Below are 15289 nucleotides of genomic sequence, written 5' to 3'. Positions count from 1 at the left end.
AACTTTTCTATGTGTGTTTTAAATGAAGCGAAACGAATGTGTGCGAGTGATGGTTTGCATTGGTGTGTCTGTTTAACTGTGCAAACACAACACCATGCTGGGCAATTGCAGAGGCATCATCAACATATTGACGTAAGCAGAACTCTCCCACTTGTTCTTTCTCTTTCTATTGCTCTTTATTTTGAATAAAGAAACACTTTGTAGTTTCATATTCATATTTTGGATTCAGTACATGCCCTAAGAAAAACAAAACACACTAAACTTTAAAAAATATTTGATTCAGAGTAATATTTTTTTTAAATGGGGGAATATATGGGAAAATTTGAAATATAAAGGATAAATGGTGGATTTCTTTTTAAGATTACAGTCAGTGACTGTAAATTGTAATCCAGTGTGAGTATAATCATGTTGATTGTATTAAAAATATTTGTGAGTTATTTTTCAAACAAAAACCAACAAATGCCACGTAGGAGTTTCCAGATATGAACATGCGTAAGAATGCGTTAGAACGGTTATGCTGATGAGCAGAAGAACAATGTTTGTGGTCTTTTCTAATTACTACAGTCAAGGAGAACCCACTAAAGAGGTTTGATTTCTTGCTATTTCCAGTTTATTATTATTTTTTTTTAGTCCTGCAATTTTTTAAATGTCCTTTTGTGTGTATATCAGTGATCCTACTCATCAGTCATCAGTATTGAGCTGATAGGTTCAGTTCAGTGCCAAGTTGACCCACCCACTAGAACATACAGTACAATACAATAAAGGGACGGCCTTGTGTGTAAGATATCATTATTAAGAAAATTCACCTTTAATAGCTCTTGAAAGTGTTTTGATCAGAGGAGTGATGTATGGATGCACCTAGAGGCATTTCTGACTTCAACGTCATTATGCAAAACAGCGGTTCTCAATCACAGTCACAGGAGACTCTGGAGTTTCGTGTTTTTCATATTATAACACACCTTACTGAGTACGTAGTGAGTCCACTAATACTGATTATCAAGTCTGTCGTAAATCAGGAAAAGCAGAGCACCGAAAAAAACACTGGAACCACTTATTAGAGAGAAAAGATTTTATGAGGACAAGTTATAAAATGTAAGGGTTGCACATTTGTACAAGAAGTCCTAGGCAGACACCTGCAAATTAAAATGTCTTCTTAATTCAAGGGTATTAGTAGGCAGTTTGTCTCTCTTTCCTGCAATAACAGTCTCTGCTTCTGGGAAGGCTTTATGCTATATAGTAATAATGAGAGATGAGGACTTGATTCATTCATAAGAACTTCAGTAAGGACAGTTACTGATATTGGACAATTATCTATCAGATGGAGCTATGGACCAAATGGATAAAAAAAAGCCAAAATTTAATCATAAACAATGTTTCACATTGTCCGTGTTTGAGACTATTCATGGAGTAACTTTTCTGTGAGGGTGCTTCTTCGTTAAAATCTTCAGATGCCTTGTTCCTATCACCACCAAATGTCAACAATTCTTACTTGATAACAGACCATTTCACAAATAAACCATCCTGAAATATTTGAAGATTTCATTGTTTGGAAATGTTCTAAACAATGGAATGCTAATGAAAGTACTTTTCTTTCATTAGTACTTTTTATATTTTAAGTACTTAAATATATAGTATTTAATATTATAAGGGATAACTTCTTTCTTCTAAAGTCGCACATTTCCACCTTCAATTGGGAACCTGGACTAACTTCTAAACCACAAACTACAAAATATAAACACCCACACAGTCAGGATTTAATCTGGGGCTGGATTCACTGAAGTGTTTTAAGAAATAAATTGCCCTTAAATGTGATATTTTTTTTCTAACTTCATAGTGTTGCATGTAGTTTTGCAGTCACACAGCTCCATGGACCTGGATGTGATGGGTTCAAGTCCATCTCTGGGTGACTCTCTGTGAGGAGTTTGGTGTGTCCTCCCTGTGTCCGTGTGGGTTGGTAGTGTGTCTATGTGTGTGAATGAATGGGTGTGTGTTGCCCTGTGAAGGACTGGTGCCCCCTCCGGGATGTGTTCCTGCCTTGCGCCCAATAAATCAGGGTAGGCTCCGGATCCACTGTGACCCTAGACTGGATAAGAGGTTACAGACAATGAATGAATAGTTGTTCTTTAAATATCTTCATAAGAATTGTCTCATTTTTCAAACCTTTCTATTAAGAAAAAAAATCTAACTGGTATTCTTTAAATATATATATATGATTTTAACAATTTTCTAACCTTTTGAAAGCCTCATCTCTGGGTTGTGTGTATTCCTGGTAAGTCTTGAAAATGACCAAATTAAATAGCTGAATTACTATAAATAATGTCTAATTGAATGAGATTATGGGGAAACTAATTTCTACATAATAAAATAATAAATCTGGAGTCTGATTTTGATTTTCTGTTAGCTATTTTCACCTTCGTTTCTAATTCTTGTTTATATAAACTGTTGAATGCGTAGTTTGATAGTTCTATTTTCACTTCCATTTCAATTTCAGCTGCAAGCGCCAGTGTCATTGATAGTACTAGATTCACATTCATTGGCTATATTTGTGTTATACACAGAGCAACCCCTCGTTCCTACCACCACCACTGTACACCCTCAGTGGCTGTCCATCTCAGTGACTGGATTATGTGAAATTCTCTTATAATAATGTAAAAGCTATATTTTGATGAGAACCCGATGCAAATTTAAAGATACATCCTACATATTAGTTTTTAAATAATGGCCACAACAAATTAGTTACTCCTAGAGTACAACTCCTGCTCGGTTTCTATGAAAGCCCTCTGATTTAACCAGTTCTGCTGACTGAAACGGACAGTGCAACTTCAAGTTGAAAGGAATTATTCAGTTCACCAATTTCCTATCAAATTCCCCAGGCCGCTGGTGCCTCTCTGCTGAAAAGTTGAACTGGTCCGATGACAAGCAGTGGTCGGCTCTGGAGGATGGGGCTCTGGGATGGTGTTTACTCAGGTTAATACAGCCTCCCTATAAATGTGAGTTGTAGAGTCAATGGAGCAGGCATTCTTGCACACAGATCTCTAGGTTGAGGGCTTGGCCACACACCCACAGCAGGTTCACACACACAGGAGAGAGAGATTGACATTAGTGTTAGTCAGGAAGGAGTTGGGAGGTTAGTAATGCAGTGGTGTGAGCCTAGAGCCTGTCGAGCTGCCTGTTCTCCCAACATCACCCACAGCCTCCAGCCTCACATTCTTCAACATCCTGCATCTCCATAGACTCTTCAGAAGATAGAGAGAGAATAAAAAAGAGGCAAACTGAATGCCCAGCACCTGGAGGTCAGAAACTGGGCAGGAAACAACAGGAGGCTGCCCATCAACTTCATCAACGGCCTTTGACGAAAAGAAGGACCCTTTGGGCTGCTTCCTTGGACAGACGTTACACCTGCGCAGGTAAGGGCAAATAACCCAATTCTAGCAAAGATTCCGACATCAGAAACAACCGGGACCATGTTTAATAACACTCCCAGAATTGTGGATGGGTTTAGACACCTGGGATTTAGAAAACAGCTACATAGTTTTCCATGTAGTCATTAGCTTATGATGTTAGAGATAATGAGACCAGGACAACATCACTGGAACTCAAAAATATATGTGCCCTAAACATTTTACAAGAAATTAAATATAGTACAAGTAAAATAAACACAGCAAAAAGGGTTGGAGTTTACTAGGTAAAGGAGCACCCAGCCGGGCTCTTATCATCCCCCGAGCTTTTGTGTGTGTGTTCTTTTGATGATTAATAAGTGCTGATATGGTATTCAGATCAAGCATTCCTAATCCAGGGAGTGCACCTGTTGTGTGACACACTTTGGCCCTTTCCATGCAATACTTACGTTACTGATGTTAAGACCCTGGTGAGTCATGCAGAATTAAAAAAGAAACAAAGAAAGCAGATCTTTTAGTGAGTTTCTACCTGTTTTTGTGCTGGCACCCTGCCACACCACCACCAGAGCAGACCACAGTTTCTTCCCTTAAGGAAAGCCCAAGTGACTGCACTTGGCTGCCGTACAGAGCTGACAGAAAAACTGAAGTTCAAACAGCTGAATTCCCAAAGGCACGTCAGAATTTCAATAACCTCTACTTGGGCTGAGAAAGGTTCTGCCGGGAGTGTGTGGTAGAGTGGGGGGTTTTGTTTCAGCCCAGGTGGATTGAGGTTAAGAGAACAATTACGCTCTCAGAGTGAATAATGAGGGTGACTAATTGTTCAGCGACTCTTCAAGAGATACAGTTTCAAGAAATGAAGAGAGATTAACACAACACATCCGTATTATTGCTGTTGGAACCAAACATACTGTACACAGGTAGGGAGATACAAGGTTTTATATCACAGCTGTCAAAAGAAGAAGGCAAAGTAAAAAGATTTTATTCCACTATCCTATTGGTTCATGCAAAAGTACATTTTTCACAAAATGTGAAGGACATGTGTGTTCGAATAATTAAAAATGGACAAAAATGGAGATTTCTGGTTTTCTTTGGAGAGCGACAATATGCAAATACTTCATAAAAAAAGGTATGGTTCTAACAGTGATGCCACTAAATTCATACTATATACACTATAAAGCCAAAGGTCTGAGAACCCAGACTATTCCTGCTGGGGGTCTTTATACTTCCCTCGCCCATGGTTGGTATTGAATGTGGTTACTTTAGGCCCAGTTCTGCCCCTCACCCCTTGTGCTGTAATATAATATATGATGATAGAGAGTGCTGCTGATGATCTGTCTGAAGTTTTACTGTCTCTGTACAGAGGTACAGAGATTAAGAACAGACCTAGGGGTATTTACCTACATTTTTGGTCAGGACCCACCCTTTTGCTTTAGCATACGAAATTACACAAACTATTTTTTGTGCCAGAGCCTCACCTAGTAATCTACGTATGTGTGTGATTATTTATCATAGTAATAATAATAGTAATAATAATAAAAAGAACATCTTGGAGTTCTTCCAACGTTTTTTACTAACTGATCAGACCAGATAAAGCTAACTGTATTCAAACATTCACTTCACACCTGAAGGTATCTGAATGGGCAGATGAACATAAATATAGAGTCAACTGGATCTGAGAAATTCTGGAAAATGATGGAGGAAGTTGCTTCTCAGTCCGCAAAGAAATAAAACCTGCTGTAACATTATACACCTGCAGAAGAAACTGAGCCAATAAAACAAAGGAATGCCAATAGTCGCAAAGTAAACAGAACAAGCATGTTTTGAGGTGCAAAATCTGTCACATTTAAACTCTGGCCAAAAAAGCAATTCTTATCAAAGCCCTGCCATAAACTGGATGACTTAGTGGGAATGCAATCATTTGCATATCAGCATTCCATGCAGGTTTTCACGTAATTATTTGGGTGGGTTTCTTTTTTGTTTTGTTTATCTAATGAAATCATCCATGGTCTGAAAAGCATGTTAACCAGTAATAGGTACATTACAGTCCTGAGAAAGCTGTTAGCAGGATACATTCATTCATAAAGCTTTAGAGAGAATTGTTTGAAGTTTTCTTCTCAGATTCAATGACCCTTGGATGATTGCTGCTCAATACCAAGCATGAGCCAGAGGGGTATAAATGGGATTGATTTTGGAGCAATGGAACTGGTTTTCACAAACTTCAGGAATTGTGGTTTGTGTATACGTTTTATCATGCTCACTAAATTTGTCCAATGAGATTAATCATAATACTGTTTTCTTTTAACTGTAGTTCAAATGTTTGGAAAGAAGTTCCTTAGTACATCAGAAATATTTGTGTGTATGAAGAATGAGCAACAATTGCAAATGCGAATTTTTGTGCAACTTTGTTGTAATAAATCTAAGAAAAGGGGCATAACAAGTTTTGTTGGTTGTTAGTTTATGTGTAAACTTTTCATTCATTAAAAACTACTTTGAATATTTTTTTTATAATCTTCTATTCAATCATTAGTCATCCTGATTTCCACCCTGATACCTAGGGCTCCCTCAGTCACACACATTGCCACCAACCTGGGCGAGTGAACACAAACACACGCTTCCTCTGAGATACGTGAAACCAGCCACCACCTCTTTTCAAACTGCCAGTAATGCAATATCACTAGACAGCTAAAGGTGCTTTGAGGACAACACTAAATATTCATCAATTTGACATGACTGTGTTTTGTGTTGGGTTGGGGCCATCCCACTCATAGGGAATGAGGCTCTTTACAAACTTGGCCTTGGACAGCCAAAGCATCAGCAAGAATGGAACACTGATGCTTTCTTGATGACAGGATCAATGCTTCTGCACCCCTGGGAGCACATATATCATTTCACAAAGTTTCCAGGCTACCTTAAAATATTGAGTTAAATAAACATATAAAATTAACTGGACAGAGCATATTGTATAGATTCTTGTTTTGTCCACATAAATTGACGTTTATTGAACTCAGCATTTTACGGCAGCCTGGTATTGGCAACTGACAATAAACCTCATTTACATAGCCCTTTTAATTACATACCAGTGAGAAATAAGTTGAAACCTTTACACTGGTAAGTTCTTAATGCACCGCAAGGGCATAATTCATTACACTGCAGCAATATATCTTTACTGTCTCTCACACCGTAACCCAGAATGTCAGACCTAAGTTAGGGTCTTATTCATGTGTGAGATACAGGCAGATGGCAGGAAAGCTTTAAGCTTTAAGCTATTGTGTGTAAATCATTACTGTTTTATGCCCTATCGATGAGAACAGTTCTCTTACTGAACAGCTGTGAAAGCCTGCTTCCTTGAAATTGCACCTTTTTTCATGCAGTAATATTTAATTTGCTTCCTCCAGCTGGGAAGACTTATTAATGGTTAATCTTTACCTATTACAGGCACGCTAGTTTATGCTAGCAAGGTTGTTATATTGTAAGGAAGTTTAGATTAGAATCACTGACCTTTCCAGAGGGGCCTGCATTGTTACATCTCTGTTTATTTGAGCATGCATGCCAATGGTGGTTAATACTACAAAACTCCAGCTTAACAGAATACTGTGAATGTAAACAAAGCATTTCAGGGTGCAATATCCACTGTTCGGTGAATCATGCAGTGTTCCTAGTGGTGGTGAGAGAAACAGGTGTATTTAATACCTCTAAAAACAACCTTTTATACAGTTAATACATGAACTGTCTACCGGTACATTGCCTGATGCCTAATGCTAAGGTTTTTCAACAGTTCTTAGATATAGTCTTTTAGGCTTGTTTGTATAATCATTCATGAAAGAGAGCCATACAGAAGCTCTTATAAGGTAAAGAGTGGTCAAAGTGAAAAAAAAAAAATATATATATATATATATACATTTAAATACATTAATTATATAAAGAATAAAAAAAATCATACATGCCTATATTTTACCATTGATAAAACCTTGCATATTTAACCACTGACAAAACAAAATCAACAATTCGCTGTTATTTTTTACAATTTTCTTAGAAACACTTGTTCCTTTTACTTCCATTATTATAAAGCAGTGTCAGTAATACTACACAATACCACTCTTTATCAATGTTTTATTTCAGTCACTGAATTATTCAGAATTCCCCTTTAAGGTAAGAGTCTACACAGGGCAAAAAAATCCTACAAACCCAAACAAAGAACCTGTTTCTAAAAGGGGAGGGTGAGAACGTTTGGGTATGGCTTCTGAAACACATTTTTCTTTTTTTATTCATCTTCTAATTCCAAAACCATCTTGGTACTCTAGCTGAGAACAATAGGATGTGTAACCATCATCACATATAACAAATGTCCTGGTATAAACTAAGCAGATGTCTTTTTTTGAATCTGGAATCGAATGTGCTCGAATACCACCAGATTTAGGAATGTAAAAATTTAATTAACTACAAGTTCAAATTGTTAATAAGTAAGAGTTCCAGTTCACAATGCTCAAGATCCAAACTCTTCCTTCTATCTTTTAAGGAAGCATCCACCAGCAATAGATGAAGCAATCAGAACAGCTCAGCCAGTGAAGAAAGGCCTAGAAAAGGCTCTAGCATTAAATCTATACTGTTAGCCAAATCTATAAGCGTTCCTCGGCTCAGCCACAATGAGCACCACTGACCTGGCAAATGGAGCAAGGCCTAATTCCCCTGAAATGAATTTTCGAGTCTTTAACCAAACTCATTTAGGGATCAGTCACGGGCTCTAATCCCTTGCCTAGGGAGTGTGTTTGCATCTCCTTCTCTGCTGGGCTGAGTCAATACGGCCAAATGCGCAAGGGTAATGGGCTTACCGCAAGCTGTTGCTACAGAGAGGCAGCACTAGGCCGCTGAGTGTGTCTAAGCCCAGCGCAGATGAAGGAAAAGATGCACCTCCTTTTCCAGGGAGGAGAGAGGGATGAAAGGAGGGAATGTGGGGAGCAGCAGAAGGGGATGAGAGCCATCACAGGGTTAAGAGATGGGAGGAGGGGTTCTTGAAAGGAGGATAACTTCATTTCCTTTAGGGTTAAACAGAGGGCAGCTTCAAAGACACTACCCAAGGCTTGTCTTTGTGTTCACATAGAGATGTGCAAAGAGAGCCAGTGAAATGGCCTGAACTCTTACCACCTCCGTTCCCTCAATGTATCTAATGTGTTCCTCCCAATAGCTATAAATACATCGACAGCTTGAGCTTAGTTTAATAGTACCTAATTTCCTCCGCTATCACTGGGTGTGGAGCTATCATCAGATTTTATGAATTTGGGTGTCACTATGTCCAAACAAATGCAAGGTATATCAATGAGCATGTGGCATGCGACGAATTGGTCTGAAGACGTAAGAGAACATTAACAGCAGATAATCCATGATGGACACTCATTCTCCATCTGTGCTTCGGAAGACGATTCATGGTTGGCTCAGATATCTCCTAAATAGCTCACCTGAAATAGCAGCAGTGAAATGCTAAGTTGCAACAATTTGTACTAGGTGCACAATATACTCCTGAAGGCAAAGGGAAAATGCTGCCATTTCTCCTCACCATTTTCCCCTGTTTTGACGTGTGTGGTTCAATGTATCGAAAAATATACTTCCGTCCTAATTAATGTCCAGTTCTAGCACATTGTACCCCTCTGTCTTTGTTAAAGAACTTTAAAGACTGTAATGTGTCTCATTCAGGAATATGACTCTGGGAGAACTCACTCATAGAATTGAACACTGAACCTGGAAACTTTTTATTTTCCAGTTTGCAGATTAGTCTCTATTTACAGGCTCCATGAATTAAGGAAAGGTTTTAAAATTGTAACAGTTTTCATGTACAACATCAAACTTATTTTAAATCAGTAAAGAACATATAAATGTTATGTTTAATTTTAATCAAAAAACACTTTTTACAAAACTCAGAGGATGTTTTCTCAGCGTTTGCTAGCTCTCTGGTCTGTTTGTGTGCTGGAAAAAGCTCCACTGTTTGTATACCATTCTAGTTCAGTAAATGGGCAAAAAACTAATGGTATGTGGCTCAGGGGTTTTCTCTGTGTATCACAGACTGAGCCATGAGAAACTGCATCTGGAGGCATTTGGACTGTGAAGAGTGTTGAACATTATAAAGCATGAAAAGAGATGAAGATTTTGCTCTATTCCTAATCCACAGGCGGTTAACACTGCCTTACTTTTGCTGATAGTTACATTACTTAAGGTACAAAACTAATCTAAGTTACAAATGAGTTTCTGTGGTAATTCAGACAGTGAATAAAAACTAAACTTCAGCCACGTACACACTACAGTCCATTTTTTACTCAAACATACAGTTCAAAATTAAAGATGTGGAGCTTCAGAATGAACACAAACAATGGGGAGGTTTGTTTTGCTGTGAGAATCGTAGTTCCCCCAGAAAACTCTAAGCTTTTCCCAAAATCATACATTCAAGTCAGGAACCCTGAAAATTACAACGTGCTGAAAGAGTACAAAGATTATTGCCCCATTTGGACATTAGATATTATCCTCCTTTTAAATACTGCATCAATCACATTCCCCTGCATTAGAACTTGCCTCAGCTTCTCGTCACTCTCCTGATTTTCAGCTGACAGCTCCTCTGTCTCAAGTCTCGTACAATTCTGCAGTGTCAAGCTGTCTTCTACTCAGTTCCATTTCATTTCGCTTTCATTAAAAACTCATGCTGACAGTGGAGACAGGGAACTGCGGGAATGACACCTTGAAAGTGGGCAGTGACTACTGGTTATTTACCAGGACGTCATTCACTATTCTGTAGTAGTGACCCGTGAGTAAGTTCTTCAGCCAAATCCATTTTGGCCCTTGGCTTCCCATGCTTTACCGTGACTTGCTTTGGTTCCTTAGTCCCTGCCCCACATGTCCCTCAACACTTAAAGCAACTGTGAGTCTCACTGGGACTCACTAACTCAAAGGCAACCTTGGTTTCTGTGTGGGTATTACTGCAACTGAACACCATGACTCTAGCCAAGGAATAAGTACCCCGAGAGTTGATTCTACCTGAATGGTATTGTGTCTTTGTTTGTGTTCCTTTATAAACTGTGTATTTATGCTTTTATACTGAGTAAATGTGTGGTGTATCTATTTTGAAGGATCTGCTCTTGTCATGGTTATGGTGCCATCTTTATGACATGCCTTAGTAATACTTCACTTTTTCATTTTTCACACCATTTGACATTTCACAGTGAATTTAACTTCTCAAAGGTTACAATGTTTTCTTACGCCTTGTAAATCTGATTGAAACACGTCTTAGCTCTAATCTCTTCTCTTCCAGGAGGTCATGGCCACTCCGGTGCGGGTTCACCCCGACAGTGCCCTGCTTCAGCCGCCCCGCAACAGCTCTGCCTTCTCTGAAAGTACCCTGACTCACCTCAAAAGAGAAGAAGGGACTGTGGAGACGCCAGAACTAGTGGACTGTAAACCGAGGATGGATGGCTCTGAGCGAGGAATCCCTGGACTTTATCTGTCCTGCTTTGACATGCTCTTCACCGAGGACACTGCTTGGGTGGTGAGGGTGGCAGACTCTTCTGCTTCGGCTGGCATTGGACCTCGTCCAGAACCCTGTCCAGAACCAGAGCAGTGTCCAGTCATTGACAGCCCGGGGTTAGGGAGTTCGCCATTGTCACCTGGCCTTGAAGACCAGATGGAAGAGAGGTCTCTGGAACAAGTGCAGAGTTTGGTGGTGGGAGAAGTGTTAAAAGACATTGAGACAGCCTGCAAACTGCTGAACATCACACCAGGTTAGAGACTGTATAACGTCAGAGACTGAATAAGAAGTGTAATGTTGTGCATTGCATGTGGATTATTTTTATATACATATATTTTATATAAGTAAAAAGGAGACTGCCAAACTGCCAAAATGTCGGTTACTATTATGAAGATGGATGATGCCATTTAATTAGGCAGTTGAAGAATTCTTAAGATTCAAAGGCTGAAATCCTGAATTATAATTCTCATTTGTTTGACGCAGATTGTATCTGACGTCAACTTCAGCTTTCCCTACCAGGATGTGCTTAATCCTCACTCTTGCATGTGGAGAACTTTGTTGGAGCAGCTTTACGTAAAGTCTTTGGGTGTTTACCTAGCAGTAGCTGTGTACACTGTCCAACCAAACCCTTCCCCTGCACTTTGTGAGGGACCCTGTTTAAAGAGTAAATTTCAACAGTTGCGCTGATCCATGGGCTATTTTTTTTTCAGCCCATCACAGAGCTGAAAATAGTCCATTACCAACATCTTAAAAATAGCCAAAACAATGTCTTTCATTTGGAAAAACCACTAACAATCACTATTGATTTTATTGGTGTGTCCTCTTTGGCCTGTGAGCACTTCTAACTGACATCTGTCATGCCAAATTTCGCTCCTTCAAAACAATCGCAGTGCACCTCCTTTGGTAAATACCTGTTTCCCCCGTTCACACATTTCCCTCTCGCTCTCCTTGAATGACTCTCTCAAAGGTGCATCAAAACACACAAAGCCCTGTGCAAACACAGACTAATCCGTATGACATAGGGCTTGAGTGATGCCTCAAAGGGTAATGAGTAAGACAGAGAGAGTGAGTCACACTTATCTTGGATCTTTCAGACCCAGTGGAGTGGAGTTGTGGGAATGTTCAGAAGTGGTTGCTGTGGACGGAGCATCTGTATCGGCTCCCCCAGGTGGGCAAAGCCTTCCAGGACCTTGACGGTAAAGACCTGTGTGCCATGACGGAGGAGGATTTTCGCCAGCGCTCACCACAGTGTGGCGACACACTGTATGCACATCTGGACATCTGGAAATCAGGTGCAGTTTACACCTTTGCACAAACACATACATAAATAAAGCTGACAGAGGTTTAAGTGTTTTTTTTTCTTAATATATAACTTGCCTTTCTTCACATCTTCAGCTGCATGGATGAAGGAGAGGTGTTCATCTGGAGAGAGCAGGATCACAGGTAAGGCAAAATCTCAAAGAGAGAGAGAGAAAAAAAGAAATTACAGTAATCATAATCAACAAATATCATTTTAACTGTGAACAGTTGTTATTCTTGGAGCATTTTCAGTTTAAATTATTTTTCCAAATTCGTATTTTATATTATGCCACATTACTTTGAGAAAGTATTTTATGCAAAGTAATTCTACAGTATAGAAAGGGCATGAGTGGGCAATATGGCAAAAATATAGTGGTACTACAAGGTATTTTCATGATATACAATACGCATTTAAATATTTTGTTTATTTTGTTTTAACATACAACTTAATCAGCAGTACCACATTTTACATAGTCATTTTTACTCAAATTTACTTTATTTCACATAAAGGGCAAAATTAAATCCTCATAAATGGAACTCATTAATGCACACAGTCAGTGTTCTTTTAAAATTTTGCCTGACTAAACTAAATAGCTTTTTTGTTCCAGATAGTCTGTAAATCTGTCCATCTTTGTTTGCCAAATCGTGTTAATTTCTGGCTTACAGTTTGTTTGTCCCCGCTGCTGATGATATCTGATCCAACAGATTGCAGGTCGAATATTATCTAACAGAAGTGTGCATTTTCTGTTTTTATAAATACTTAAGATGAAATTAGTAATTGTTAGCTGTAGCCAAATCAATTGATTAGGGGGATGATAGAGTTACAGTAAGGGGATGCTGTTCTAGATATTTTTGCCGTACTGCCTACCAGGCCGACCTAGAAGAGGCATTAATATGAAGCACCAAAGCTTCTCCAGACCTTCCAATGACAAGCTTATGTATTTTGGGCTTTCTTGTTTTTGAAATACCAGAAGCACATCTGTGACAATTGCTATAAGGCTAATGGTGGTCCGGCAAATCTATGCTTGCCTAGTTTCTCTTTGCTCGTTTTTCCACAATAACTTTTAACAAGATGCTTCTCAACCAGACTGTTGAGTCAAAAAAATTGCTTTTATTGTGACTTTATAATGTCTAACTGATCACAGAGAATACTGCTATTTTGCCCAAAATGCAATAAAGTGACAGTGGACATCTACATATGTGAGTGTACTAAAAAGTACTGCAAGAAGCACTTCCAGCACCAAAAGTAAAGAATGGTCTTAATCGTGGTTCAGCTTTGTACTAGAGGACTGGAAATTGTGGGAATGCTAATGGTATTGTGTTTTTGTTTGTTTGTTTGCTGTTATACAGGAGGAGAGGAGCTGTGGTCAGAAGCTGACTCGTCCTGCTCTGGTCAACCCATTCACTTGTGGCAGTTCCTCAGAGAGCTGCTGTTAAAGCCTCACAGCTACGGGCGCTGCATCCGCTGGCTCAACAAGGAGAAAGGTACAGAGCCTGAAAAAAATAAATGCTCTGCGTGGCTAACAGTAAATAAAGCTATGATAGCCCGTAAGAAATGTGAAACCTGGGTTAAAATCTCTAATCCCTTTTTCTTCCCTTTAAGGCATCTTTAAAATTGAAGACTCTGCTCATGTAGCAAGGCTCTGGGGCCTGAGGAAGAACCGGCCTGCTATGAACTATGACAAGCTAAGCCGCTCCATTCGACAGTACTACAAGAAGGGCATCATCCGCAAACCAGACGTTTCTCAGAGACTGGTCTATCAGTTCGTCCACCCAGTATGAGTCTATACTGAAAGACGAAAGAGCACAGACTGGTTAGACTATCTATGCACTGACTAACGCCCCTATGTCAAAAGTGTACAAGCTAGCACTGCATGCTAGCTCAACAGGAGTTCCATCAGTTTCTTCACACTTGAACTGAAAGATTGATCTGGAAAATAATGATCTGGTTTAGGATTAATGATCTCAACTCATAACCACAGTGGTTTTAGTGTCAATATAAGGTCTATATCAGAAATGCTCCCCTATTTTCTCAAATATGTTATTACTGCTGGCACAAAGCACCTTCATATTTAAAAGTACTATATTTACATTTTTGACATACATTTAAAATTACATATCCCCTTTAAATACTGTCAAAAGACCATGCTGACAGGACAAATAGAAGTGGTCCAACATTTCTTGGAATATATCACTTTCACATTAACCCTCACTAACAGTTAAGAAGTATTTCATTAAGAGTTTGAAAAGGTTCCAGTGAAGCTGGAGATACAGGGTTTGTACTGAGAGTTCAAGAAATGATTGTAATCTGAATCTGATATTGTAAATTAGAAACTAGGTTAGAAATACAGGGGTTTTTACACAAACAGAAGTTACAAAAACATGATGGGGTGTATTCGCATGGTCTGCCTGTCTTTCCCGCTGTCTCAGCCTTCCACTCAGCACACAAGATGAAATAGGAATTACACTGAATGTTCAAAAATATGCATAGTAAATCATTGACATGTAAAAACAAAGTGATTCATTATAGTGTGATGTAAGATGATTGATTGAACAAAAGCCTATTGTCTGTACACTCAGAAAAATTCTAACTGTGGTGGTACCCTCATGGGTACATATTCAGTACATTTAGTTAGAGAAAAAAACTGTACTATTCTCTATATTATACATGTTTAAGTTGTATTGATTTCATATGCCCCCTTTCAGGACTACAGGATATATACTTTTACACAGTTCTATAATGAAAGCTTACAAATATTCACCTCTTTTGGAGAAGTGAATGTAATGTATCTTTAGGGAACACAACTGGACTCTAAAATCACTGTTTGTCCTTTCAAAGTACATTTACACTGTTTGTACCTTTAATGAACATATATGTACCTGTACAGTGCCTTTTTTTCTGAGAGTGTACAGCCATGGAAATAGGAACCATACAGTTTATTTTATGTTTACTGTCAAATGACCAGTGAATGGATAGTTTCTCTTTCAGCTCCTCTGAGCCATGGACTTATTTTAAGAAATATGTTTCAGGCCAAACCCTGACATTCAAACTACTGTAAAACAGCAGTGTATTCATAAACTTTGAGTT

At 38.8% G+C, this 15289-nt stretch overlaps 1 protein-coding gene across 1 annotated transcript; it reads left to right on the top strand.

The window, feature by feature from the left end:
* Positions 1 to 3317: 3317 nt before the first annotated feature.
* On the top strand, positions 3318 to 13983 carry LOC136690680 (SAM pointed domain-containing Ets transcription factor). Its single transcript, XM_066662621.1, has 6 exons — positions 3318 to 3407; positions 10690 to 11155; positions 11997 to 12194; positions 12298 to 12345; positions 13552 to 13686; positions 13805 to 13983. Exons 2-6 carry the CDS (start codon positions 10696 to 10698, stop codon positions 13981 to 13983), a joined length of 1020 nt encoding a protein of 339 aa, XP_066518718.1. The 5' UTR covers positions 3318 to 3407; positions 10690 to 10695.
* The last annotated feature ends 1306 nt before the right edge of the window (positions 13984 to 15289 follow it).

This window comes from Hoplias malabaricus, chromosome 3, assembly GCF_029633855.1.
Source record: "Hoplias malabaricus isolate fHopMal1 chromosome 3, fHopMal1.hap1, whole genome shotgun sequence".
NCBI lineage: Eukaryota > Metazoa > Chordata > Actinopteri > Characiformes > Erythrinidae > Hoplias > Hoplias malabaricus.
Note: the sequence above shows the minus strand (reverse complement) of the source record. Positions and strands in the feature narration are given on the sequence as shown.

What these genes read in the sequence shown, in the direction of transcription:
- LOC136690680 (XM_066662621.1), top strand. Translation starts at nt 10,696, where the DNA reads ATGGCCACTCCGGTGCGGGTTCACCCCGACAGTGCCCTGCTTCAGCCG. An exon ending in ACTGCTGAACATCACACCAG is followed by an intron (nt 11,156 to 11,996) that starts GTTAGAGACTGT and finishes TGGATCTTTCAG; the next exon opens with ACCCAGTGGAGTGGAGTTGT. An exon ending in TCTGGACATCTGGAAATCAG is followed by an intron (nt 12,195 to 12,297) that starts GTGCAGTTTACA and finishes TCACATCTTCAG; the next exon opens with CTGCATGGATGAAGGAGAGG.